Here is a 27874-nt window from a genome sequence, read left to right as displayed (position 1 = left end):
ATGTTTAATCTAGCTAGTCTACAACTTTTTATTTTACATTTTAAATGCAAATAATAATGATTTAAAATGAAAATTAGAAAAACCTGAATGTAATCCACGCAGTTGCACTTTCAGTACCTGCAGAGGGCGGCAAAATAGCTACACTGTTACCATTTTTAAAAAGTAAATGTCCTTTAAAGTTGCCAAACACACTGCTGGAGCCATTTTAATGAACTTATGTTGCACTTCTCAAACTTTATTTTAAACTGTGGTGGAGATGTCAAAGTTTGGGATGCCAAATATTACAAAGAAATATTTCTAAAGTCATTTTTTCATGAGAGTAAATTTTCTCTTATGAAACCGGTGTCAGCTTGACTTGAGCATGCAGATGTGATGATGTTTCCAGAGGTTCTTAGTTTATATATATATGATTACAAGCAATGTGGAAAAAATAATATCAGAGATCTGCTGCCTGCTAAAAAAAAATGCTTTTAGCAGTATCGTGTATAATCGAGAGATGTGCTCGTTGAGTCTGCATTGAATCATCCTTGTTTTAATATTTACTTTTCTCACCTCCAGAATGAGACTGCCTATTTTATACAACCTCCACATGAAAGGAAAGTGAGAAGATCATTTGACTGTTTCATGCAATAGTTAATGATACAAACACAAACATTCAGAACTCACAGCACGGTACAGTTTACTTGCTAGTCATTTCATACAAATAGTAGAAAGAGGGTTTGTATCTGAAGGAGACAAACTGCATCACATGTGCCAGACAGGCTAGATGTTGATACACAGAGACTGATTTTCAGAAAGGTAAAGGTCACAGAGTTGAATGTGTCAAACATCCCATTAAAAAAGTTATCACTAACCTGTTGGTGTTAAAAAAAAAAAGAAAAAAGACTTCAGTAATCACGTAGTTATAGAAAGATATTTAGGTAAAGTTGGAATAAACACAAAATAAACAACTTAAAAAAAACATTCCAATATACAGGTGGCGTCTAGTGGTAGGCGTAGTTTTTTTGTTTTTTTGTTTTTTTTGTTTTTTTTTGTTTTCCTACAGAGCTCAACCAACCCTTAAACCACTGAACAAAACATCTGCAAGTCCCAAAAGAACCACATCCATATTTTTATCATTTTATCATTTTTTTGTTGTTACACATCACAACCCGACGACATGGCAGGTTGACTGCTTGTCCATCATGTCTCTAGGTGGTTATCATCACACTCCTCCTCCCCCTCATCGTCATCATCCCTTTTGTGTCATCTAAAAGCGCAGAACCCTTCAACATGCCGCACAGCCCCTCAAAAACAATTGCACCGCTTTAATGGTTACACTTTAATTTTTGCACTCTTTAGGTGCCGTTCGAGAAAAGGGGGCAATGATCGACGTGCCCTCCTACTAGAAGATTTCTACGTGTTTTGAACGTCCATGTTCAAAGTCCCCACACTAAGCAGACTGCTGCAGGGACGTGCCGAGTTTACAAGATGGCACAGAAGAACTTCTTCTCCCTGAACGGGTTCTCCGACGCTGGCACCGGCGACAATAGAGGGTCCTCTTTGGCATGAGCTTCGCAGTATGACATCAAGTCTGCTGCAGCTTTAGACACCTGCAGTTACAAACACACATGCACACAAGTGTATCAGTTCAAGATGGCGTGCACAGTGTGGAAATACACCAGTCCAGTTTAATTCAAAGAGTTAAATCAGAAGGCGGATGCTTGTCTTTTATCTGGATTTGAAACGCATAGCAGCATGTAGGAGCTAGATCCTGGTTAGCTTAGCTTTACCAAAGTACCCCTAGAAGTAAGTCTCACCTCTTAGCACTACTTTAAAACTCACATTATTTCATCAATAATTCTCACAAACTACCACCCTCATCATGTGACTTGCTCTAGCAATGCCTAATATTAAATTTTGTTATGTTAACCAAATAAATCATCTAATCATTCTGATCTTACACATCTATGGAAGCCCGTTTCTGCCACTACAAAAAAAAAATATCCATTACTCGAATTTCGAGTTATCGTTCTCGAAATTTTGACTTATTTTCTCGAAATTTGGACTTATTAACTCCAAATTTTGAGAAAATAACTCGTAATTTCGAGTTAATAAGTCAAAATGTCAAGAACGATACTTTTTTTTTAAGTGGCAGAAACAGGCTTCCATACACATCTGTACATATAGCACTGTGCAAAAGTTTCAAGCTGGCCCCCATTTCTTCATGTTTTCAAATAAAAATGGGAAACAGTATATGTAGAGTATATAAATCCAAAACCTGTCACTATTTGATCCGACCACCTTTATGCTACAGCACAGCCTGAACTCTCTTAGGTGAGCTTTCTAGTCTTTAAGGTCTTCAGGAATAGTCTCCAGGTTTCTTTAAGGACACTCAAAGCTCTTCTTTGGATGTTGGCTGGCTTTTTGTTCCATTGTCTGTCAAGATGATCTCACATCTAGCTCTAGTTCTGGGCTGTGGGGAGGCCTGCCCATGACTCATAGTGTTCCACTGTGTGTTCTTCTGTCCAGGTATGCTTTTACTGACAGTGTGTTTGGGGCTTCTTGATTCCACCCTTCCAATTGAGGCCATTTCCAACGAGGCTTCAGGGACTATTAAATGGAAGCTCCTCATACATCTCTCAGGTCCTGTTCCAGAACTTTGGTGATTTTTCCCTCTATTTCTTAGGGACATGACTTTCATATACTCCTCATCTGCTCTAGCTACTTTTTTAGGCCACCTCTTTTTTTGTCCTCCACTTATCCCGTTTTCTTACATTTTTAAGGACACACTGCACACCATGCTGAGATACGCCACATTTTCAGCTAATAGCTGTTTGGGGATTACCTTGTTGGTGAATGTCCAGCTCATTCACCATAATATAAAGACATGAGAGTTGACTGAAGACTTTTGCACAGTACTGTAAATCAGAAAAATAATAATAAAGTCATGTGCGACAGCTGCGTTTGTCTGTTTTTATGACCGTAACAGTGATTGCTGCTCTCTTTGTAAGTACAGTTTGTCCTTAATAGGCTTTTTACTTGGATACATTAGCAAAAATTAAAAGTAAATGAAGTATTCATTGCTATTGTTTACCACCATTAGCTCTGTAAACTTTAAGCCCAATTGTAAACAAATACATGTAAGTTAACGGACGGAAACCTAATTAAAAACATAAACCACGAGGTGCCAGCGCACCTTTATTCTGTCGATGTTGGCTTCCATCTTCAGCTGTTCCACCAGCTTCCTGGCTTGTGCGATGCTGGCCGTGTTATTGCTCGCCATGTGCGCTATCAGTCAGGCCTCGCGTGCTCTGTCTGCCTGTAGCAGAAAGAGATTTAAACATCCCAAACATTTCAGCTGAGAGACGAGCACTATAATATAGTGCAGGGGTAGGCGACTCCAGGCCTCGAGTGCCGGTGTCCTGCAGGTTTTAAATGTGTCCTTGATCCAACACAGCTGATTTAAATGGCTAAATTACCTCCTCAACACGTCTTGAAGTTCTCCAGAGGACTGGTAATGAACTAATCATTTGATCCAGTTGTGTTGACCCAGGGTAAGAGCTAAAACCTGCAGGACACCGGCACTCGAGGCCTGGAGTTGCCCACCCCTGATATAGTGTAACAGGCATGCAGAGAGGAGTGCTAGTAACAGATACCCTGTTTATTATCACATGCCTACGGACACACAAACCACAGACACAAGCATATTATTTATGGTGTCAGTTGCTAGGCAGCCCCTGACAGTAAGAGAGGGAGGCGGGGGAGGTGGGAGGGGAGTGTGGGGGTGGCGCTTTGTCCGGTACTAAATTTCAAAAAAAGATAAACGGATAAGAAACATTAGAGGTTTCAGAAAGGAAAAGCTCTCATTATGCACAATATTTTTTTGTTTTTTAAACATATGTGGTGATACTCAGTCACAGTGTCACACAAGAGCACAGCATCTGTCTCTGCCTTATATGTAGGACAATTCATGAAAAACATGGCGTGCAGCCATGAAAATTAACTATATTTCATTTGAGGTTTTGATTGTTTTCAACATAACAGGATATTTCTTCTGTGAAAAAGTAAGCAACCTGGCCTCAGAAGCTATTATTGCCCCGTTTAAGCAGACATACGCTTGCTGAAACTGGACTTTTCCTCCATATAAAAGTTGCAAGATGTTAAATTAAATGCAAACTGTTTTTTACATGCCCTTTGTTTGAGTATATTACCTCTATCTGCAGGTAGTCTTGCTTACTCTCACAATGCATAGAAAGTTGGCTGGTGATTCTAAATTGGCTACAAGTGTGAGTGGTGTTTTTTTCTCCTTTGACAGCCCTATGGCAGCCAGTAGACCAGGTGTACTGAAGGGTAAAGCAGGTATACTTAAAGAATGGATGGACAGAGGCTCATAAAATATCGACTTATTCAAATATCTTTAAGAAGATAGCAATTTTTAATACACATATTTTTTCTCTCAACTGCAGTTACTGTATTGAGTGATTAAAACTGTTCAAATGCTTCTTGCAGATCAAACAAATAATAATTGCCTCCTTGGAGAAGCTTCAGTGCTCCTCAAGTTCTCTCTGGAACGCCTTTGAAGGTGCACATTTCTTGCCACTATAGGTGATTAAATATTGGTGGAAAATACTTCCCAACGTGCTCACAGGTCTTTAGATGCGATGAAACTGTTCGGCGTCTTCATTACGTTTCTCCAACTATTCATTCTTTACATTTGTCACCATGTCCTGGGGGCCTCCCCTGAGTTCTCCAGCTGCTTTGATTAAATGGATCAAGTCCTCCAAAACGGCTTCATCCTCGGCGTGCGATCAATCATCGCTGGAGCCCCCCTTCGTTATTCGTCTGTGCACGCTGTGGTACGACTCAGCGTGTGTTCAGCACTCATCTCAGCGAGGTGCTGGAGCAAAGCATAAACATTAACGCTCTGCGGTGGCACATCTGCTCCTCAGCACAGGTTCACGGGTTAATTCCATGTTATATTTGCAATGCTTTAAAGATCGATTGTACTCAAGTGAAGCAGAGAATTTAACTTTAAAGCATTCTTAAATGGTTTACAGGTGAAAAGAAATATCATGATTAAAAAGTACTACAGTGATCTCAGAATCAGAATCAGAATACTTTATTAATCCCTAGGGGAAATTATTTTTCGTTACAGTGCTCCATTTAATCTATTTAATCTTTGGAGTAACCCTAAAATAAATGGGATAAAAACTGTAACGCATCCTGCACAAGAAGCTCCAACTGGCTTGTTTTTGTAATTTTTGCATAAGCTGAAACAATAAAATTGAATCCAATACAATGCAGAAGATTAATTATCAACACAAAGGTTAAATATTTTTGAGGACAGGAAGAGTATTTTTTCATTTTCCATTTTCCCCTCCTCTAACCTAAGCTGGAACATCTCTGCACGATGTCAGTGCAAACCAAATGACAACGTGTAGACAATCCGTGAGAACAGCCTGCAGCAGGCTCAAAGCGCGAGGAGTGGAACATAAACACGATGGTTTATAGCCACTGCAGCTGAGGGATCCTGGATGTTCTCAGTTTGAGGAGAACGTCACCTTGTAGGGTCATGGTGTGCCAAAACCCCCCCAATATCCATTATGAGGTTGCTAATCAACTCTGTTAGCTTTTTAAAAGCCCTTAAAGCAAAGCAAACTTCGTTTTCGTCCCTCACCAAAATAAAAATAGGACAGAGAGTTATGATCGCTGAACAGAAATTAGTCTTTAGTGTCGTTTATATCAAGGCCACAATATTGTTTCAACACCCCTGGGAGACGTCAAAACAGGCCACCGTATCATCAGACTATTGATAGGGATAAATGTCACTCTGTAAGGTTTCTGGGATACATGAAGAAAAGTAGGTCTTCCATTTTAACACATGCCAAAAAAAAAAGAGGTACAATAGCCTATTTTAAGAAAATTGTCAAGGAGAGTTGATGTTTTGAATAAACGCTGTATTAAATATGGAAGAAGCTAAATGATCAAAGTCAAGTCCCCTTTTGTAATTTCTCAGTTTTTACATCTTCCCCCTGTCCTTGCATCCTCCCCTTGTGTCTTAGTTCACGTGAAGAGATGTGAGAAGATGAGGGAGAGACGCGAGGAGAGAGGACTGCAGATGTCAGGCATTTAACTCGATGAGGCTTCAGCGCTTCGTGTCAATTAAATATGATGCTTGGCACAGATGCATCATAAATTGTTTCGTTACAGCCCAACTACTGACGAGCGTAACAGTGTTCACGCCAGCTTTTATAATTAGGTCTGCGTTTAATTAAATTCACCACATGCCGCATTGTGACGAGATATCGTACCTATAGTCCCCGGAGTCCCTTTGTATTTTGCCTATTCCATCTGTGTGCCACGCTTACTTTATAAATACAGGCTAAAAACACTAGTGCAGAGGAAGCCTTCTCTTGTCCTCCAGATATATTTTAATAGCTGGGACATCCTTTAAATGGCACTCCGAGTTTAATTTTCAGGTCACGGAGAAGAGGACAGAGGAGACTACGAGGCAGAAATTTGAGAAATGTAAAAAGTTTCACTTTTTATTTTACCCGCTAAGCTCTATGATAATAAAAGAAATAGAGGCCACACGTAAATTAACTGCGACTCTGGTTATTTACAGTTTTGGCAGATGTAACGCAGGAATTTCCCCGTTTTAGAGCTAAATAAAGTATACAGTCATGTGGAAAATAATTCTTTACTAGACTTTATATAGTCACGTGAGAAACTAAGCTTGTAAACTCGCCTTTAGCGGGAAGTAAACATCTTCTGTGCACCTTAAAAGTCTTTTAATATTTGGCTCACTCTTCTTCACTGTATTGCTTCAGTCCTTTGAGGTTTGTGGGCACTCGCTGATGCACAGCTCTCAGCATTTCAACTGGCTTGTGGTCTGAGCTTTGACTGGTCCACTGCAAGCACCTTGGTTGTTGTCTTTTTATAGACATACTTGTCTTTTTCTAATTGCACTTGCATGAACTTCAACATTTAACATGTTAACTGAGGCCTGTAGAGTCTGAGTTTTTCCGAGGATTGCGCAGCCTGACCTTTGCAGGAATGTAGACTCCTGGGAAGATTGTAGTATCATATTAACATGCACCTAAATGCTCAAGACTAGCAAACTATCAAAATGCTGATTTTAAAGGCTTTCACAATTGATGATGATCACTTAAGTAAAGATTGAATTAGTTAATTAAGTGCTCTTTATTCATATGGAAGCAGTAAGGGTGTAGTTAATTAATCAAAGGGCTATATTTCATCTCATCAAAGTTAATTTAACACATTGCTAGGGGATGAAACAAAAAAAGCTACATTGCTCGCATGGCTAAAAATGGCAAAAACCTCTCCAAATGACACTAAAGTTAAAGCATGAATGTGGAAAAAAGAGAAAAAAGAGAAAGAGAAAAAAGTAAGAAGCAATTGGGCAGAGCTTTCACTGAGGCTGCAAGGTCACTTTCCTGTTCATTACTGTTGGAGCGTGCGAAAATGCCACCCTGCCATTTTCATATCTGCTAAAGGAGGGCGGGGTGATGGTGACATGTAGCAGATGCACACTTTTCCTTCCTTCCTTCCAACCTACTTTCCTTTCCTTTCTGCTAGCTGCTTAAAATACCATTCTGAGATGTTGCGTCTGGTGTCATCATCCCGATAAGTGTGACACTGATAAATAATGCATTCAGACGGACAGAGGCCTTAACCGTGTAAGCTGTCGACAACTTTATGGCAGCTGTCACGATTAGTTCACAAACTCTTTGCAGCTGCAGCAAGAGGGCTGTGTCATCACCGTGCCCTTGTGATGGCATCAGCCACACAGGGGTAAATCAGTCCATTTTTTCACTTTATTCGTTTGCTTTGCAGTTTTCTTCATTAATAGAATTTATTAATCATTTGGTTAAACCTAACACTGATATTATGAGGCGCGCACATAGTAGCATTGTGTGGTTTTTCTAAAATGTTTTGTTATATTAATTATGTTTCTCTTTCTTTGAGGTACCTGGGTTTGGGCGGTGGCTGTTTCCTGTCTGGGCAAAAGGCGTGGCTGAGGACTCTGGGAACAACATGCCTGCTCAGCAGGACCAACCATGGGCTTACCAGGAGCAGGCGTGTTTTGGTTTAGTTAGGTTATTCTGTGCTTAGTTAATATTAGTGTATGTTTTTGTTTCCCCCCTATTGTGTGTAAATGGTTTGGCCAAATCATTATAAAAGCTACCCTCATGTGTCTTTGTAATTAGGTCAGTTTGTGAGTTAAGTTGTGTCTCACTTTGTTTTGTTTAAGTTTCTGGAAATTACTTTTCGTAGAGTTATATTTAGCTGACCTCTTTTATGGGCCTGCTAAGTATGTTTATGAATTTGAATTTTGGACTTTTTGAGGGTTAAAATAAAGAAAACCCTTTTTGAAGATACTTTTTTGCCTGTGTCCTCTTTGCTTTGGCTGCTTGGTCTCTCACAGCCCTCATGCCACAAGATTGAGAAAGATGTCGCCATTCGTCTTTTCTCGTCAACCTTCTTCCTCTTGCCTGGACGTACCTTGTCTACTTACTCCTCCGCGCTCTGCCCTGGGGCGCGTCTGCAGTTTGGTCAGCAGTTTGTGTCTGCCACACTCTCTGCAAACAAGGAGAAGGAAAGAGAAGGGGAGTGAGAATCGGAATCAGAGCTCTGCATGCTTTCAATCCCACATTCCAGATAAATTACGCCAAGGCATGTCTGTGTAGCCTCTGTCCTCTGATCACTGTGTGTCAGAATGTCACAGATAGCTCCTACAAACTGGGCTAAAGACAAATAACTGATGGAGAAACAGCGCACCACAGATGGAGATGCAAGTGGAGCACAAGTAACAAGGCAAAGTCATTTATACTTTTAAAGGAAATATGCTTGAGAGAAAGATGAGAGGATGATTTTTCAACAGCCAGTTAGGCTATCTCAAAGACAGGGCAGGGACAAGGTAACATAATCTGCCTGTAGCGCCACCAAAACTCATCAGTTAATGTTTGATCCCATTTGTTGATGCCATACAAAGTTTAGTGTTGGAGGGGTTAAATGTGTGACTATTTTGTAGCCAGATCCTTAATTATAAGCACAAGTCAAACTTTTACGAGTCTGTCCAGGCTCATAAAAATACGTGCCATGAAGGATGTCACCAATGTCCTGAGAGATATGGGACTTTGACATTGATTTAAGGTGAATTTACTCAAAAATATGTCGCCATTTCACACTAATGTCTGATGTATTCAAACGATGACAGTGTGTGCCAGAGCTGAAGAAATTCCTTCAAGGTATTCCATAGTATAATGTGGATAATTTGGCATTTGTGATATTGCATTTGTGTCATTTGCGCAGGTGATTTGCTCTGCAGAGTGAGGGTTTATGGGTACACAACCTATGTATGACATGCTTGCATGTGGTCCTCCATAAAAACCAACACTGGGTAGCCTGACTGAGATGACTCTGTGCGTAACTCAAGTGCTGATTAAGAGCTTGAGAAAATAGCTACAGTTGACAGTTTTTATTGTTTTAAACACTTGGTTTCTCTTTAGCCTTTTGTATGTTATAACTTTGTTGTTCCATGAACTATGCTGGTCCAACAGCTACCTCTTTTGAAAACATACTAATCCTCAGACTAAACTTAAAAGGTTTTCAGCAACATTCTTCTGTCTATGCAATAAATATGTAAAGTGCTGTGTAGTGAGATTTAGATGTGCTGGTAGGACAGAAGTAGCCTAGTTATTTGTCCTCATTTGCAGTCTTTACACTAAACAAAGCAACAGTGCTATCGGTCCTCCCATCTAACTCTCAGCAAAACCACAAATAGTGACACTTCTAAAAATGTCCAACTCTTCCTTTAAGTCTTCAGTGGGTGCTGACCCTAACTTTCTCTCTATCAGCCTGTCCTTTCTTCTTCTGGCCATTCAGATTCATTCTTTAATGCATCTGGGACTCTGCATCTCAGTTCTGATAAATGGGCCAATTATCCTGCATGAGCAGATCTGCAGAGGACGGGAATTCCTGCCATCATAAATCATGTTAGCACAGCGCGCAACATTAAAGCAACGTTACAATGAGGAATCCATTAACAAAACCTTGCCAACAGCTGCAGGACCCCTGAGCCAAAGTATTTTAGCAATGCTGAAGCTGCTTGGAGTTTAAATAACAAGCAAAAAGAAAAAGGACTCTTGCAGTCTTGGAGTTCACTGTTGCCCCTCCAGATTCACTGGTGCCATTAATCTACATTGTTACACTGTGTTATGCAAGCGTCTATAATAATCTCATCTGCGCAGTGATTCTTAAACTAGCAGCAGGAGAGCTGTAGCAGGTGTGAAGTGTGTAACGGGATGGTCTTGTAAAATCTCTTAGTGGGAAATTTTATTTAGTTCTTGATGGCAAAGAAAAAGTTTTTTTGATACTCCACTAAAAAAGTCAAATGCTGCTGCACATTCAGAGCAGCAGTCGATGAACAGTGATGTTTAAGAAGCCAGTTTGATTTGAGCTTTGTGACAGTGTATTATTTTGCTGAAAGAAGCCACCAGAAGATGGGGATGAACGGCCTGGTCAGCGGCAGGCGGCAGCATTTAAATGATGCTCAGTTGGTACGAAGAGGTCCAAAGTGTGCCAAGAAAATGTTCCCCATGGTTCAGGCTACCGGGGCCATCACCAACAGCCTGAGCCGCTGATATAAAGCAGAATGAGTCCATGTTTTCATCTTGTTTATGCCAAATTCTGCCATCTGAATATCGTAGCAGAAATAAAGACTCATAATAAAGACTTCAGACCAGGCGATATTTTTCCAGTCGTCCATCATCCAATTTTAGTGAGCCTGTGCAAACTGTAGCCTTATTTTTCTATTCTTAGCTGACAGGATCGGCACTTATTGTGCTCTGCTGTAGTACATCTGCTTCAACGTTCATGCGTTTTGCATTCAGAGATGCAAACAGCACCTGTTGCCTTGCTATCAGCTCAAAGTAGTCTGGCCATTCTCCTCTGACCTCTGAGACCAGTTAACTTCTGCTCACAGAATCTTTTTTTTTGGATCACTTTGTGTGAACTCAGAGATGGTTGTGTGGGAAAATCCCAGTAGAGCAGCAGTTTCTAAAACACTCAGACCAGCTCATGTTCAAAGATACAAAAATCATCTTTCTTCCTCGTTCTGATGCTCAGCTTGAACTTCATCATCTCGACCATGTCTACATGCCTCAATGCATTAAGTTGCTGCCATGTGATTGGCTGATTAGATGTTTGCATTATGGAGCAGTTGAACAGGTGTACCTAATGAACTGGCCTGCGAGTTTATTTGCTGTGTGTATCACCCAGTTATTCTAATTAATAACTGTTATTGACATTACACAGTGGCAGAGTCACGTGACTAGTAACATGCGACTGTGTCATCATAAGTTTTATTTGTATAGAACACATGTTTGCTCACAGAAATATCCGGCTTGTCAATCAAAAGAATCACTTGTACATCCGGGAACTTTCCAGCAATCATCTTCTGCAGGCTGCTGCTGGGATCGAGAGCAATATGAAAGTAAAGTTTTATAAACACTGAATTTGCAAGAAATTAAACAACTAGTTTAGCAGTCTGCTACCCTCCAAACAAAGTTTCTGATTAACGTTAAAAAAAAACAGACCAGTGTTTTTTTTCCCAACAAGGCCAATTATGACACAGTTTTTAAAACATAGCTGTATTTTTGTGTGATCTTCTCTACAATAAGACATGTTTTTGCAGCCAGAAGAGTCGCCCCCTGTTGCCCATTAAGAGAATGCAGGTTTAAGGTGCTTCTGAATGTAATTCACCTGTCGGGCCTGGAGGTGACGATAAATTTTTAAAAGTGTAGGACATAAATTACGCTTAAAACAAACATTACCGTGTATTTTAGACAACTTTTCCAGCCATATAATGTTGCCATTTTAATCAAGTGCCTCCAATGTTGCATGGTAACTGAAAGGTAGCTAGTTTGATCCCACCCAGGTGGGACATCAGGAAATAAAACACATTCTGTGGGGAAACAAACACTTCTTGTGAGTTTGAAAATAAACACTCATCTCATTTACTGTAGAAAAGAGACAAAGCGGCTTTTTTATAGTAATTGCTGCACTAACTTTGGTAACTTCCTGCTTATTTTAATTCACTTTATGCTGTGGGAAAGTCAGGAAAGCCAGCCATTCTTAAAAAAGAAAAGAAAAAAGTTGCTGAATTTGATTTCCTGGTGAACAGATTGTGTCGTCATATTAATGTCGCAAAGCAGCAGCGAGATCAGTGGATGAAAGACAAAGGCTGTTAAAATACTTAAGTCCAAGGAATTCGTTTTTTTAATCTAAATACTTGGAAATATCGTTCCTTACTTTTAGACCAGTAAAGAATTTCTAGCTAAACTGTGGTGAGCGGGAAAAAACAAATGCAACATGTGAGTGGTGATCCATTTCTCTCCTTTGTTCCAGCCTTCTGCTTCCCGTCCCTCCCTGTATGGCAGACAGGTGTTCACCGATATGACAGAACCACCCCCAGCATGCTCTGTCCTGCTTCTAACACCACCGAATCAATCTAACCCCTTCTGCCATCCTTCCCCTGACATTTGGAGCTTTTTTGAACCTCTTCCTACAGGCTTTCGGGGGGTCTGTGTTCGTGACGAGGCCCTCCATAGATGTGATTATAGCTGCTGCTCGACTCTGGGTGTCGCTGACTTAAAGGGTGATTAAGCGCCACAGGAAACATCCTGGTGAGGAAAATATAATTCCTGGCCTGTCGAGAGTGACGATCTCTTACGTACTCCCACGCAGGCTGGCTCTCGGCTCAGTTCTCCTTCCTTTTTTCCAACTCCTTTCACTTCTGTAGTGCACACCTTATTTATCCTGTCTTTTATTCCCTACACCATCCAAAGAGAGAAATTTAAGCAGCGAAGCAGGGAGTGTTCTGTCCTCTGTGATGCCTAGGGTGTGAAATCAGAGCGTGGTAATTAAAAATGTGTCCCTGGCTCAGCCATCTGGACCCTGGAGAGTCAGTGATTAACCTGCAAGGGTCTGCAGGGACAGCAAGAAGGCAGGAAGTAACCCCTGCTCAGAGCTCATTTGAAGGTCTCTTAAGGCCTGTCTTTACAAGAATGCAAACAGCACACCTTCCTCAAAGCCCCCTTACTTATTGTTGCTGTTACATTTAAGTTACACTCATAAACCCAGCAGATTTACTACAAATTCTTGGTTATTTCTGAAGAAAAGTTATTTTTTGTAGTTTTTCTTAAAGAAAAAAAGGAGTAAAAGTTTATCTTCCCTAGTAGACAAATTGTCATTTAATTTTGCCTTTTTCAAACTGACAGATTTGGGCTCTTAAGGCCTAGAGACCAGGGGGTGAAAAATGTATATTCCCCAACGAGTTCATGAGTGATTGCTGGACTTTGTTGGCTGTTGCCAAGTGAAAAGAGGGTTCTGCATTAAAAACCTCCTTCTGATTGCTCTGGTCATTAGCAGATTGCCGCACTTGTCTGCATGAAAGATGCAGACTTGTCTGTAAACACTGTATTTTGCTAGTGTTTGTAGACAAGTTGGTGTCATCCATACAAACTTCGATGGCAACTAGCAACCAAAAAGTCACACAGGGTTTTCTGTGCAGTCCTGGTTAACTATGTGCCGGCCAGAGGGCCGAAATCCACCCTATCCTCCCTGGCATATTGCATCCTACAAAAAACTATCTGTATACCTCGCTACAAATGACGGTATGCAATAAAATGTTATTTCTTTTCATATTAATCAAGCTGAACTTATAGCATCCTGAGAGAAGTATTTGCAATCCTTCCCATTGAGTCAGTATTTCATGCTTTCCTACCAAACAAAACCAATCCTAAACCTGGCTGCGGATTTTTTAACAATGTCGTTTTTCCATTTATTTCTGTAGCCTTGTGTGAGTGTGCAGAAGAAAAAGTTCAGTCATCTGACTCTCATAGTATGACAGAGTAACTGTACCATCCTCAATGCGTCATAGGACACTGAGCTGCGATGTCACTGGGGAACTAAAGACAGCAAAGGGCACACTCAGCTAAAGAAAGATTTGCAGAAGTGTAAACGGATATTAGAGGACACCAAGAAAGAGAGAGAAAAGCAAATAAAAGCTGGAAATAAAGTTTGTTGGAAAAATGAAAGAGAGGATGTGGTAGCAATACCTTCTTCCAGAGTGGCTTTGACCGCAGCAAGGAGAAGTACAGAAACATAAAACTGACCTCCGGAGTTATTAATGAACACAATCAGGAAGATATTGACTGTTGACTGTAATTTAGCACGGATCCCTGCCCTTGAACAGGAGAAAGGACGCCCCTCCCTCTGCACGCAAAGACGAAGCAATGAGACACAGAGAGCTGAACTGTCAGGTCATAACTGTCTGTGGAGATGATGCTGAGTGCGACAGCTGAATGCCCTTCTCCATCACAGTCTTCAGTTATACTGGGCTCTGAGCGGGATCTCAACACATAGCATCATATTAGTAGAAGAAATAAAGAACATTTGGAGGTTTGATCACAAAACGGCCCATTCAAGAGGCCTATCCCTCACTGATAAGCCTGAAAACACAAAGAAATGAAAACATAGTGCAAGTTAATATCTGTACTAGCTAACTGAACATGCACTGACTGAAAAACGTGTGAAAACATCGCGGGAAAATCTCATGTGAGCCACCAGAGTTGCGTATTTAGTACTAAAAGAGCACCTCAGTGCTGTGGATCTATACTGTGTGTGGGAGGGAGGCTTGTGGTTGCGTTTCATTCATGATTTATGAAAAATACACAATCCCCATTCAATATCTCTAAAGCCATTGCTTTTTAATATAGCACTGTAAAGAGAATTCACTAAGAAATAGAAAAGGATCTAAATGTTTCTTTCAAATCTTCATCATTTAAAAAAGAAAAACATGTAAGATTAAAACATTTTAGCTGCTAATTTAATCATTTAACCATTTAAAGGGCTAGCAAGCACGCAGCTGTAAATCTGTTTTATCGATTCAGTCACAAAAACTGTTTTTAGAATCTGTGTCAAGTGAAATAAATATTCATGATGACGATGATCATCATCATCATCAGGCTAATTTTTCCCCCAGCATTGTTTTAATTTTGGCACGTATTAGCTGCTTCGTGCTCCCTCCTCGTGCCACTTCCTCCCAGTCAGACCACCACCACCACCCACGATCATTCAATGAGCCTGGACATCTGTGCCACCCCCAGGACACCCTGCCCATCTTACCAACTCAGAGGCTGTGTGTGTACATATACTGTATACATGTGTAGTGGGAGTAATCTAGGTCCCTGAGGGGGGAGGGGAGAAAGCAGTGGCCCAGGAAATGACGCATCCGCTGGGAGTCAAGGAGGAAGCAGGGAGGAGGCTTCTTTTGCTCCAGGGAGTGCAAATATGGTCTTTTATGTTTATCAAACAGCCAAGGTCCTGTGTGTTTTTGCATTGTCAGATTGAAGCAGTGACCAAGTGGTTTGGCTTTCCCTCAAACGTAAAGCATTTTAAACCTTTGATTTGCGTGTTACATAACAGTTGTAGTTAGTGGGGTAGAAACAATGCACGACACTGGCGCTCACGGGAACAGCCTCTGAGCTTCAGGAGCAAACACAAGGAGAAAACTCAATTCTTTTTTCTTTGGGGGGTCATCAGCCAAATAATGCTGCTGATTTTTGTGAAGGTTTTCGGGGGGTAATCACGTCTTTTACCCACTCCAAATTATACTTGGAATGAGACAGTGTGGTCGCATCTTTTGTGTACGTCAGTTTCTGTTCTCCGTGATTTCATTGACGGGAATCTGAAGGAGTTCTGTCCTCACTCATGGCAGCACAAACACATTTTTCCTCTGAAATTAATCAGCATGCAAGAGAATAACACAGCCAGATTCCTGGGCTGTTAACAATATCACAAACGTCCGGGCTTGTGTGGATTCTGCTGAGGGACCATCACAGACGCTCACTGGCCTTCACTGTCCTTCTGGTCTTTCTGATCAGCTTTTACATACTAAAAGCCTGGAAACTAAACACTTCTGTTTGATTTGGACTCGAGTCAGACTTGCTGTAAATTTTATTTAAACACATCTCTGTGAGATTAACCAGTTTAAACTTATATGACAGCTATGAGAGGTGACAGGCCTGAGACTTTTCCTCCTGCAGTGACCTCTGCCATGGCTTTAGCCTTTGCTGTATTTGCTCCAGGAGACCTAAAAACTGCTCCTGCGAACTTGAAACTCAAGGATTTGAGTTGGATTGGATAAGACTTGCATTTGGTAGATCCGGCTCACACTTAATTCACAAAAATAAAAATGTAAATAACAATGTTTTTTTCATTGGAATCAGTGGTCTGCTGGGACAACTCAGGCCGTATCCTACGCTAGGGTGGATATGTGACATCTACCACCCACCCAACCACAAATCTATGGAAATAGCGCTCCCCAATGGCAGCAGCGGTACGACAATGCCACAAAAGTGTGTGACAGCTATGTGACTTGACTCCGAATACTTTCCCCACATCTTATTGTCTAGATGCGTACTTTAAGAGGGTTAAAGTTATATTGCCACAGTCAAGACCACACGCCAGTGAAAGTGACTAGAAGCAAAATAACAATTAGCAATGGACAATGAAGACATAACAACTCAAACTACTCTGTTTTCAGGCAGTTAGTTGACCGTATCGACGGCTGCCCGCTGCACAGCTACGCATGGTGGACATTTCTCTTTATATGCAGATTGTAAAAATTAGGTCTTGAGTTTAGACTGTAAAAAAAACAATTAAAGTCTAATGACTTGGCTTGAGCTTTGTTTCGAAGACTCCAGACTTGATTTCCTCTTTCCCTAAACGACAGCTGAGAACACAGCACAGTCGAATGAGCTTAAAAACCAAAATAAACACTGTCAGAAGCAAACAAGCGCTTTGAGTACAAAGGTCAAAGCCTTTAATTCAACATAATTCCCACCTCATGTTTGCTTTTCCTATGAAGTCACTTCTGCTCACATCTTAAATAAGGAAACTGACACACAGATGACAAGGCTAACTGTAGTTTCTCACTTTACCCTGAAACAGAATCATTTTTGGGCGGAGGTTGTGAAAGGAGCAGGGAGAGGTCACCGTGCTCAGCAAGTCGTGCACTGCTCGGTTCCCCTTACTCCTTTTCAGTCATTCCTCCCTTACTCCCTTCGCTTTCTATTTAAAGACTCGGGTTCTGGAAAACACTCAAGGTTTTGTGAGGCATTGTGAGCCGCTCTTTTAGTCTCAACATCGATGCAGCTTATGTGGCCTCGGAGCAGTTCCTCTTTGAGATACAGTACGACCTGCCTGGACGCGAGCTCTTGCGTAATTCCAGCTCGCATTTGTAATAGGCCTGGATATGTAACACAATTGCATGCACATGATTGGGTGATTTAACGTGAGCTGTGCATGACGATGCCTTTGTGTGACGGGCTAAGACCGGGGAAAAACAGCGCATCTGTGTTTGTTTTCTTGCATTTCTTTTGAATGTGTGCCGCTGTCAGCATCTATATAGTCTGTAAGCTACATTAAAAAAAAACATCCACCACCCCCCTCTCCACCTCCTCCCTCCCTCCTTCTCCCTCAGCCATCTGCCTGATACAACCACTACATCCAGCTTGTGTGTTGTCAACTGCTTTTTTCTTTCCTCAATGGAGGGCTAGGAAGCCTCACGAAAAGCTTCTGGATAACTTTCGGCTGCTTCCGTCTTTTGCATCTCTTCCTGCCAACCACCCCCACCCTGCTTTTCATCCACCTCTTTCTTTGCCTTTTCCATCCCTTCTGCTCAGGCAAATATCCCCTGAAACAGATGCCCTTAATTCCTCTGGCCCCACATTATACGATCTGCCCAATCCTGAGGCAAGAAGGAGGAGTGAGGAATAAGAAAAGCAAGGAAGAAAGCCCACTCTCCTGTTTTCTTTTCACACACACGTATAGGAGGAGATAATGGACGGGGAGGGGGGTATTAAACAGCGGCTCACCTCTGAGGAAGGAGCTTTTTAGTGATTTTAGAGGGAGGAGGGGATTCCATGACGTAAACCAGCCAGCAGCATCAATCTCACCCCTCGAGCGCTGACAAAAAAGACATCATGGATATGTAAACCCCCCCCCCCCCCCCCCCCCGCCCCTCCTCTGGAACACACCCTGTTTCAGATGTGATTAACCCATATGCCACCAAATTACAAAAAATAACTAAATGACAGGAAGCAAAAATGTAAATAAAAATTCAACCTACCTTTACTGTGGTTGTGTGCTCTCCTTCCGTGAATCCAAATGCAGCCAGTCATGTGGAGTAGTATCCACGCGTTCTGCCTTCTGCTGATCTCTTTCTGTCACACACACACACAGAGGCAGCCGATTACATCCACGCTCACAACACACACTCCTCTATCTGTATGCCTTTTGCTCTCTCCCTCTCTCTGTGTGTGTCTACTCCCGCTGAGATCCTCCCTCCTCACTGCTGCTCCGAGTCTCCACCCTTCAGCGAAACGCTCGGGCTCCAAGAATCTACCCTCCTCTTCATCCTCCCTCCCTCTTTGTGTCTTTTCTTTTCTGCTATTAGGACACACTTCCTCTGCCTCTCAGAAGTCCACAGGAAAAGCCTTGAGTGTCTCTCTAAACAGCTGCAATAAACAGATGCATACCAGGACAGCCGACAGTCTGGATTTAAATCTTGAGAAATTTTAGTGGCACTTTAAAAAAAAAAACATCCTTACTGATGAGGGCTACATAAAAACAACAACAACAAAATCTAACAACATCACATCCTGTATTGCATGCACGACACATGCCTTCTTGCCACAGCGGAAATGTTTAATCATCAGTCTACTTGCATATCACAGCAAAGCCAAAGATCAAAAGATTATAAAACAAAACGTACACCAGATGTGGAGCAAAAAACACAAAAAGTGTGCTGTACATTTGGGAGTACAGAGGTTTTCTGCATGTGCTGGATACACTCAATTTGGGTGTATCTTGTACTAGAAGAAAAAAAGTCCAAAACTGGTTCTTACCCTTAGTACTGGCAAACCTAACTGATGTTATCTTGCAAACGCAACAGGCCCCAGCAACTGTATTTATATAGCGCTTTACATATCCAGTCATCCACCCATTCACACACTGGTGATGGCAAGGTACATTGTAGCCCTACCCTGGGGCGCACTGACAGAGGCGAGGCTGCCGGACACTGGCGCCACCGGGCCCTCTGACCACCACCAGGGTAAAGTGTCTTGCCCAAGGACACAACGACCGAGACTGTCCGAGCCGGGGCTCGAACCGGCAACCTTCCGATTACAAGGCGAACTCCCAACTCTTGAGCCACGATCGATGCACCATATCTTGTCACATTATCTTGATGGCGCCATGTTCCATATTATTGTGGGATTGGGACTTTTTTCTCTTTTCTTTTCTGCTATTTGTGCTGCAAAGGCCTTAGCAAACAACTGCCTGATGTAAAAGCCAGATTCTTAACTCAACTACGCAACTGGCAATAAACAAACATGTTAAAATCGGCATTAATGAATAAAATAGCTGTTTCGATTACTATACGCTTGCATTTATCTGATTTTGTATAAGCTTGTTTTTCCTTGTAATTGGTTAGTGTTGTTATTTTTATGCCTTTCTTTGCCAATCCTGCATTTAACAGCATAACAATCCATCCTAACTTTCTGAAAAACAACAAAGGGAATGTCTGGCTTTTTAACTAGTAAATATAATACATTAAGTTTTTGTGCCATGTAATTACTTCAGTGCGTTCAGAGACAACAGGGAATTAAGGTGATTACAATCTTTACTCATCCAAAAATTGAAATTTAGGCCAGTTTCCTCTGTTCTGTTGAGCCATTAATTGATCTGGCTTGTTCTGGTGCCAGTTGCAACACTCGGTATATCTTTTCATATATATTGAACCACTTATTACAAAAAAACAAACAAATAAACCCCAACAACAACAAAAACGTCTTTCAACAGCTGATAAATCAAATTTAAAGAGTAAAGAAGAGACAGGAAAAACCCCCTTTAATCATGATATGAGTGTTTAGCAGAGGCACCATGTTTGCAACATCTGTTTGCCAGTCTGGCCATCCGAGCCGAGTCCGCGACCAATACAAGACTTTTAAGGCTGATAACAACACTAACATTTTATGATTTTAAAAATCAAACTGACCAGTAGTTTGGGGTTTTTTTTCCTTTCAGATGGAAGAAACATAAACAGCTTCCCTAAAATGTATTTGTTTGTTCTTGGGTGGGGTGGACAATGTAATGCAGCTTAAAAATAACCTTGTTTTATTGCCACAGTAACTCGTGGATTACTCAACTGGCTCCAAGCGCGTGTTGCTGACAGGGAAGTTGCAAAGTCCCCTCAGCTGGGCAAAGTATGCAAGATCAACATTCATAGCGTGATTAAAAGTGTTTCTCCCATCTCTTCTTTACTCTTTAAATTTTCATTTCTCTGCTGTTATAAATGCTGATACTGATATATGAGCAAATAGCTCATTTCAACCGATATATATATCGGCTCCCCTGGTACATTAACTGGGCCCTAGCAGAGTGTAAAAAAAGTAGTTAGTTAGTTTGCCTAAAAAAAAAAATCAGACGATATATCAGAATTTTGGATTTGTAAACCACAAATATCGGTATTGGTATCAGTCTTAAAAGTCCTATATCAAACAGCTGTAGTGGAGTGTTTCTTCTGTACATTTATAACAGCAGGCAGATGTAGTTTGTAAAAACAAATCGACAGAGACTGCCAAAGCCACTCTCCCTGATGGCAGATGCTTCCCCCAGGAGGGCATTACATCCTGCCACAACAAAAAAAAAAAACTGTGCTGATCCTGTGATTTCATATAAATTATTAAAGCAGCATTTAAGAGCTGTCTAGCTTCTAATTCTGAGCTCATTCAGACGATGCCTCTATGAGAATACTGTACATCTGCTCTCATGCATATCAAGTTTTTCGCCTCCAGGTAAACTCAGCAAACGGTATTCGTGTTCCTCCTACTGTCTGAGCGTCACGTTTTCTGTGAGTCACATTTTCCCTGGCTCCATTCATGCAGATGTTATTTTCTGTGACTTACAGTAGCAGCTCGTGTCCATAGAGAGAGACAGAGAGAGGGGGGAGAGGAAGATGTAGAATCAGTGAGTCATGGTTCCTGCGAAGGCGACTGTAGGAAGCCTCTGTCGCCAGGATACCACCATGATCTGGGATAGCCCTTCCTGGGTCCAGTAAATTAATGGTTTCCACACATCTCTTTTTTCCCCCACATATCCTCCACAGAGTCCTTTTGTTTCTGAACTCAATCAATATCACCATCTGTCCTGATATTATAAACATCTAGATTTTTGTTTTGTTTTACTATAAAATCTTTGAAAAATGTTGTCATGCAGTTTAATTGCTGATGATTACATTGTTAACGTGTCCACATCCAGTTCAGTAAATGCAAGAATTCCAGCTGGAAGTGTATAGCAAACAGCTATGCTTAGTACACATTAACAAACAGGACTGAACGGTATTCAGTTTACAAATAATTTTGAAATCAGAGGACGTCAGAGGAGAGAGGTACAACAGTGAGTGTCTATAGTCATCTGTAAAACACGGTGGAGGTGCTGTTACGGTTTGGGTCTGCATTTCAGCCAGTGGTGTTGGAGATCGGGTCAAGATTTAATTATAAACACAGAATAGTGTGAACACTGTGCAGTACCATCTGGAAAGCATCTGATTGACAGCAGCTTCATTTCATTATTACAATTATCCCAAGCACACTGGCAATGCATTCAAAGCATACCTAGATAGAAAAACACACAATGGAAGAGCAAAAAAACAAAAACAAAACAAAAGAAGAGCTTTGAATGTGCTTTAGGAAGCCTGCAGAACTATTCCTGAAGACTACTTCAAGAAATTACTAGACAACTGTCTAAGAGAGCTCAGGATGGGTTGAAGAATAAAGGTTTTTACTGAAGTTCTAATAAAAAACAATGCAGCACATTAAATATTTGCCTTATATACTCTATTTCCATCTACAGTAGTATCTACTTCCCCTTTTCCTAGAAAAATAAGAGACTTTTGCACTGAATTGCATTTGAGCTAATTATTAAACAAAACAAACAAACAAACAAAAACAATTACGCGATTTTAACTTGACGTTTTTGAAGGGCATCTGTGATTTTTATAAAAACTGTTTTATTGATTTAAGTATTTATCTCTTAAGCCCTTTGTCAGGTACAAAGAAGGTCTTTACCTGACTGAAAATCATGATTCAATATTCTGTACACATCCACAAGTGCCTTTCTTGCTAGCTGCACATGCGCATTATCATCTTTGATGTCTTGGCACTTAACCTAGCCTAGCTTTTGGGGTCACAAGCAGACAACTTAGGGCCCCAGTGGTGGCATGGATGCTGGACAGCGTCGAATAAAAACTGTATATTTATTTGCAATTTTTAATTAATTGCAATTAATTCATAATTAACTTTTCTGAATAACTCAGTTTGGTGACTGAGCTTGATTCCCAAAACTAATGGAGCCTCTCTCACGCCATTCCACCCCTTACAAATGAAGCCGAATGGTTTAGCCCACCCATTAACGAAAGAAGAGAAGGAGGAAAACTGAGGAAAAGAAAAAGAAAAAGGTAAGCAGAGCACTCCCCAAAGCTGACATGAGTTGGTAGAGACAGTGAGAAACAGGTGAAACTTTAGCAGTAAGCTTTAATGTGCTGTTTCATGATGAAACGGCACATTAAAATACCACAATGACACGTCTTATTAATTAAAATAAAAATGGGTGGACGCTTACGGCACTTATGCTGCTTTTGCTCATTCTAATGAAACACAATGATCCAGCATTATAGTGAAGTAAATAACTCAAATAAGCTTTCAAAAATGAAGCGCCAAATTGTGAATGTTTGTCCCTCTTAGCAACTGGAATTTTCACAGTTTTCCAACTAGGCCATCATTTTCCATCTCGGAAAACAAGCGTTTTACCGCAGAAATTCAACCGCTGGATCCTTCTCGCAGGGTTTACTTTTGAGTCGAGTTTTTTCCTCTCATAAATTAAAAACTTCTTCTTTATTTCAAGTCAGTGAAGTTTATGTATTCAGTGCATGAAGTCTCCTTTACCCTTGGCTCAGCTCTCTCATGCTTGCACACTCTGTCATTAATTTTTAATATTATTACTGTTATTATTAAAAGACTAACAAAGATATATATATATATATATATATATATATATATATATATATATATATATAACCATTTACCATCACACCAGCAGGCACTTTAGAATTATCCGTTAACCTAACGAGTATATCTTTGGACAGTTTCAAACATAGCGCTGAGCAGGTTCTATTGGCTAACTTGTGTAAATAATCTAACTACCCTCTCGCAGTTTTAGCTCTATTAACCTAAGTACCTCCGCAACAGAAGCTCAGAACTGAAAGATTGAAATAACAAAAACATAAGGAACTACAATTCATCCATGCATCTTTCTCCACTTATCAAATTCTGGGCTGTGGGAGGAGGATGGAGTCTGTCCCAGCTGTCACAGGTTAAGAGGAAGGGTAGGTTTGGAAATTTATCACAGAGCCAACACACAGACTAGCACTCTTGCTCAGTTTGGAATTACTAATAAACCTAACCCTCTGCATGTCTATGGACTGTGGGAGGAAGCTTGAGTATCCAGTAAACATGCAAAGTCCCCACAGAAAGGCCCCAGATTGCATTCAAACACAGAACCTCCATGCCGTGAGGCACCACTGCTAACCATTGCATCACTGTGTAGCCCCCCCATCATCTTAAGTTATCTGCTGCACTGTTGAGCTTTATTTATTGTGGGCCCGGTGGTTTTCAAGCATTGTGCCGTGAGATAAATAAGCTGTTCTGAGGAAGTCGATGTGTTTCAGGCTGATGAAATGGTACTTCAGAATAACGCAATGACACTGCTGCTTAATTTAAATGGGAATAGATTTTTTTTTTATTTAGCTTTTGCTAGTTCTAAACACCCACGGGCAGCACACTAAGATACACGTGTTACTGTATCTGTCTAATTTTTGTGTTTGAGATCATAAACTTAATTTAATATAATGCATTTTTACTGCACAAGATAATTACAATATTTACAGTTATTATGGTGTGCCTTGACCTCTATATCTTGACCCCCAAAGCCTTGAAAATAGTATTAATAGTTTTTCAGACTGGTCAAAAGACTCCTGAAAGATGTGGATCACCAAAGGAAGGGGGCCACAGACACTGTTTATTGTAGGGCCCAGAGTTCTGTGCTACTCCCCTGGTACTATTATTTATGTCTATATTCATATTAAGCTTTAATTGATGCTAGAAACCTTTTTTTGTTATTAGAATTAGGCAAAGCCCAAAATGAATAAACTGTATGCTGAAAGCAGTTCTGTGTTGTGTCATGGGATAGTGAAGCAGCAGCCACCCACAGTGTTTTAACAATCATAGACACTCTGGTTTATGAGATGAGGTGTGAAAGGTTTCAAGCAAACAGCGGCTGAAAATGTAACAACAATATGTGTGATTATGTCCTCTAAAAATAGAGGTGTGAGTCTGACACAATATTGAAAAGCAGGAAACTGGTCATGTCCTCGTTGTCCGACCACGCTACCATCATATGTGCTTTCGCTTACCTTCTTTTAAGAGAAACAGCGTTTTAAAATAAAAATAATATTCTGTTCTATAGTTTAAATAGAGAGCCACGAGTATAACTTGTGAAAATTTGGCACTTTTAATGCACCGCATATTGTACAGTCATTGATGAGACTGGTTCATTACACTAAGATAATTTGATTCATAGTACCAGCAGTGTGTGCATCTTATTCTGCCCTCTTTGAAACAGTACTCCCTCATTAAGACTCATAATGGCTGTTGTTTGACTCTTTTTGCCATTAATTAGATAAACGCTGCATGCCCTCCGTCTCACTGGATTTGTAGGAAGTCAGATGTTTGATTTCTGTCTCCAATAATATAAAACACATGGATGCTTGGTATTTTAATCATGTTTTTGAAACGGCGTGGTAAAAAGAGAGAACACATCCTCTTTCAGTTAGGTTTTACATTTCAGGAGTAATGGAGAAATCATCTTGTCCATACTAGATTATTAATTTTGGGTAAACACAACGTCTGATGCTGCACAAGGTGCTTGGGTCCTGCAGCATCAGTTCTAATTGCACTGTGAGCAGATTTAACATAGCTGAACTGAAGCTACAAACACTGGAAGTGATTCGCAGCGCCATGGTGAAGAAAAGGAAGCGGCCAGGACCCGAGATAAACTTTTTCTCCTCTTTCTCATTTGCAACTGAAGTAAAAGTAAAAGAGAAGAATAAACTTGATTGACTTATGAGTTGGTATTAAATATGTTAGAGGGTGACCTTAGCACCCAGAGCCTTGAATGTCCACAAGCAACCAGATCTCAGCATCAAAGCAATCTGCAATGAACGAGCCAGAGGCTTATAGATTTAGCTTTTTGGAATTTTTCGGACCATTTTCTGACCTTGTGGGTAATTTGCTAGTATTCCCACTCTTGGATGTACAAAATTCCTGTTTTTATAGAGGTTTTCATACTTACTGATGATCAGTTTATCACAAGCAATTGATTTGCAGCACCTGGTTGCTAAGTTGCCAAGTCCTGTGGAAGCAGGGTGTACTTAGTTTTTCACATATTGTTCACACACATATATATTACCTAATATAATGAATATTCTGGACAATTGACTGTCAAAACCACATATTTAATATATCTCCTCTTTTCCCTTTTATAGAACTTTGTAAGAATTATTTTTCTGAGATGGTTACATTTTCCACTTATCTGGTAGCAAATTCAGATGCACTGTATATCATATACCATCGACTGGTTTCGAGCTACATGTGTCAGGCACCTCCCTCCACCATTGGAGAAGAGATAACTCCAGAGATTTGTTTATTTGTAATCAGATTACTGTTTTTCATTATTATCGGCTCTGGGGATCATCTCCTTTTGGTGTCAGTGCAGCTGTTTAGGTTAATAGGCTGCTTTATTATGTGCTGTTAATCCATTTCCAAGAGGACACGGACAGATGTGGTGACTTCAGACTTTTCTGCTGCAATTAATAGTGATGTTCGTGCATCAGGGCGGAGCTTAAATTCAGCTGGTTTTTCAGGAATTGGAAAGCACCGCCTTTGATTCTGATTGGCCTGCCTTTGTTTGAATGGGTTATATTTTTCTTAATCTTTTGGTCATCAGCATTCGCCCAAAATTTGTGTAGTAAGACGGCAGTTTGAACTGTTCTATTTTTGTGTGTGTGAGTGTGAGAGGGGTAGGTTATCATGCAGGCAGGGGAGGGGCCTGGATTTCATCTCTGATTTGCGACCATCTGCCTCCTCCAGGCAGCTGCTTGCCCGATCCAAGCATAACCGCCTCGCCTGTCCTTTCCCAATGCCCCACGGGATTTATGGAGAGGTCACCACTGCTGCTGGAGAGACACTGCCACCTAATACTCTCAGACAATCAGCAGCAATGATCACCTACACATGCATGCTTACTGATGGGGAGAACAGATGTATGGAAATATTAGAGAGGATCCAAATGAGGCTCTGCAAGCATTATTAGGATCAGTGTACGAAGCCTTTGCTCAGTTTTAAAATTTAAAAATGATGCATCAACGTGGTCAGAAAAGAGCTCCACCTAATTCAACAAGACAAAAGGAAGGAGAGAGAGGGGGGTTGACAAGGGACTGAGAATGGATTTCCCCCTCTGTGTTGCCATGGTGACGGCAGTGGATGGTGGATGAATGATTTCCTGTACAGCTGTGTAGCTCGGAGGGGAGAGTGCGGGAAAGAGGTGGAGCTCGCTGAGGAAGGCTTCCATGTTTCCGCTTAATTTGTGCATCAATGATTTTGTGGCGATTTGTGTGTTCAGCCCAATGTTGCATATTTTAACGCAAAAGAAAACACAGTTACGGTTTCTCCTACTTCAAAGATTTCACCTCTTGTAGCCTTGCTTGCTTCTTGGGGGCTTCTACTGATATTGATTATGAGATCTGGTTACTGTGAGGCCGTTTGAGTACAGTGAAATCACCGTCATGTTTGAGTAACCAGTTTGAGATGATGCGAGTCTTGTGATGGAAGCAGTGTAAACATATGAATATCGCAGCTGAAATGGAGAATTACAATTCTGTTGTCCAATTTTGTTTAACCTGTGACCTGTAGCATCAGTTTAGTGACAGGAGTAGCATCCAGTGTGCTCTTGTAGCCCATCTGTTCCACACTTTGAGATGTTGTGTATTCAGAGATGCTCTTCTACATACCTTGATGATGACAAGTTGTTAATTGAGGTTACTGCTGCCATCCGATTAGCCCAGGGCAAGTCTAGCCATTCTCCTGTGACCTCAGGCATCAAAGTATCTGCTTCTGCTTGCTGGATTTTTTTCTTTCTTTGTAAACTCTAGAGATGGTTGTGTGGGAAAATCCCAATAGATCAGCAGTTTCTGTGATTGTCTGATAGATATTTACAGAAGGGTAGCTTAGAATTAAACACTGATTGTCAGCTGATCTGCTTATTTTGTTGCTATTAATACTGACTGCAATTCATAGTATAAATTATTGGGATAACCATTTTCTGTGAAATGAAATGTATTTTTAATAAAACATGTAAGATAAAAATACAAACGGTATCAAATCAGATTTCTTAATTCTGAATTGAAATTCAGATAGCTTAAGAAAATGGACATCACTCTACCTGATGTAGTCAATCACTATGTCACCTAGATTTATGAGGTACAAGTGAGGATGACAGGTAACTAAGGTCAGCTGAAGCTCTGATGTTAATGGTTTTGTTAATATTAAGTTGTTATAGTGTCCTTTTATGTTCAGATAGCACACTTTAAAATAACGCTTATATGTATGGTTTTACAAAAAAAAGT

At 40.7% G+C, this 27874-nt stretch overlaps 1 protein-coding gene across 2 annotated transcripts; it reads right to left on the bottom strand.

Annotated features, from left to right (window-relative positions):
- Positions 1–196: 196 nt before the first annotated feature.
- On the bottom strand, positions 197–18455 carry gng2 (guanine nucleotide binding protein (G protein), gamma 2). Of its 2 annotated transcripts, XM_085142928.1 has the most exons (4): positions 18203–18455; positions 8509–8585; positions 3179–3301; positions 232–1592 (listed from the first exon to the last, which is right to left on the bottom strand). In XM_085142928.1, the coding sequence occupies exons 3-4, from the start codon at positions 3263–3265 to the stop codon at positions 1464–1466; spliced, it is 216 nt and encodes a 71-aa protein (XP_084999054.1). In that variant the 5' UTR covers positions 3266–3301; positions 8509–8585; positions 18203–18455; the 3' UTR covers positions 232–1463. The 2 variants fall into 2 exon arrangements, with proteins under 2 accessions (XP_084999055.1, XP_084999054.1); XM_085142929.1 differs by lacking the exons at positions 8509–8585; positions 18203–18455 and having other exon boundaries at positions 197–1592; positions 3179–3276.
- Positions 18456–27874: the final 9419 nt, after the last annotated feature.

Source organism: Neolamprologus multifasciatus, chromosome 19 (genome assembly GCF_963576455.1).
Source record: "Neolamprologus multifasciatus chromosome 19, fNeoMul1.2, whole genome shotgun sequence".
NCBI lineage: Eukaryota > Metazoa > Chordata > Actinopteri > Cichliformes > Cichlidae > Neolamprologus > Neolamprologus multifasciatus.
The sequence above is the reverse complement of the archived record's forward strand: the minus strand, read 5'-3'. Positions and strand labels throughout refer to the sequence as shown.

Excerpts from the sequence above, each read along its gene's own strand:
- gng2 (XM_085142928.1), bottom strand. The coding sequence starts at position 3,265 with ATGGCGAGCAATAACACGGCCAGCATCGCACAAGCCAGGAAGCTGGTG. Across the intron at positions 1,593-3,178 it reads CCAACATCGACAGAATAAAG|GTGTCTAAAGCTGCAGCAGA; the intron begins GTGCGCTGGCAC and ends TTGTAACTGCAG.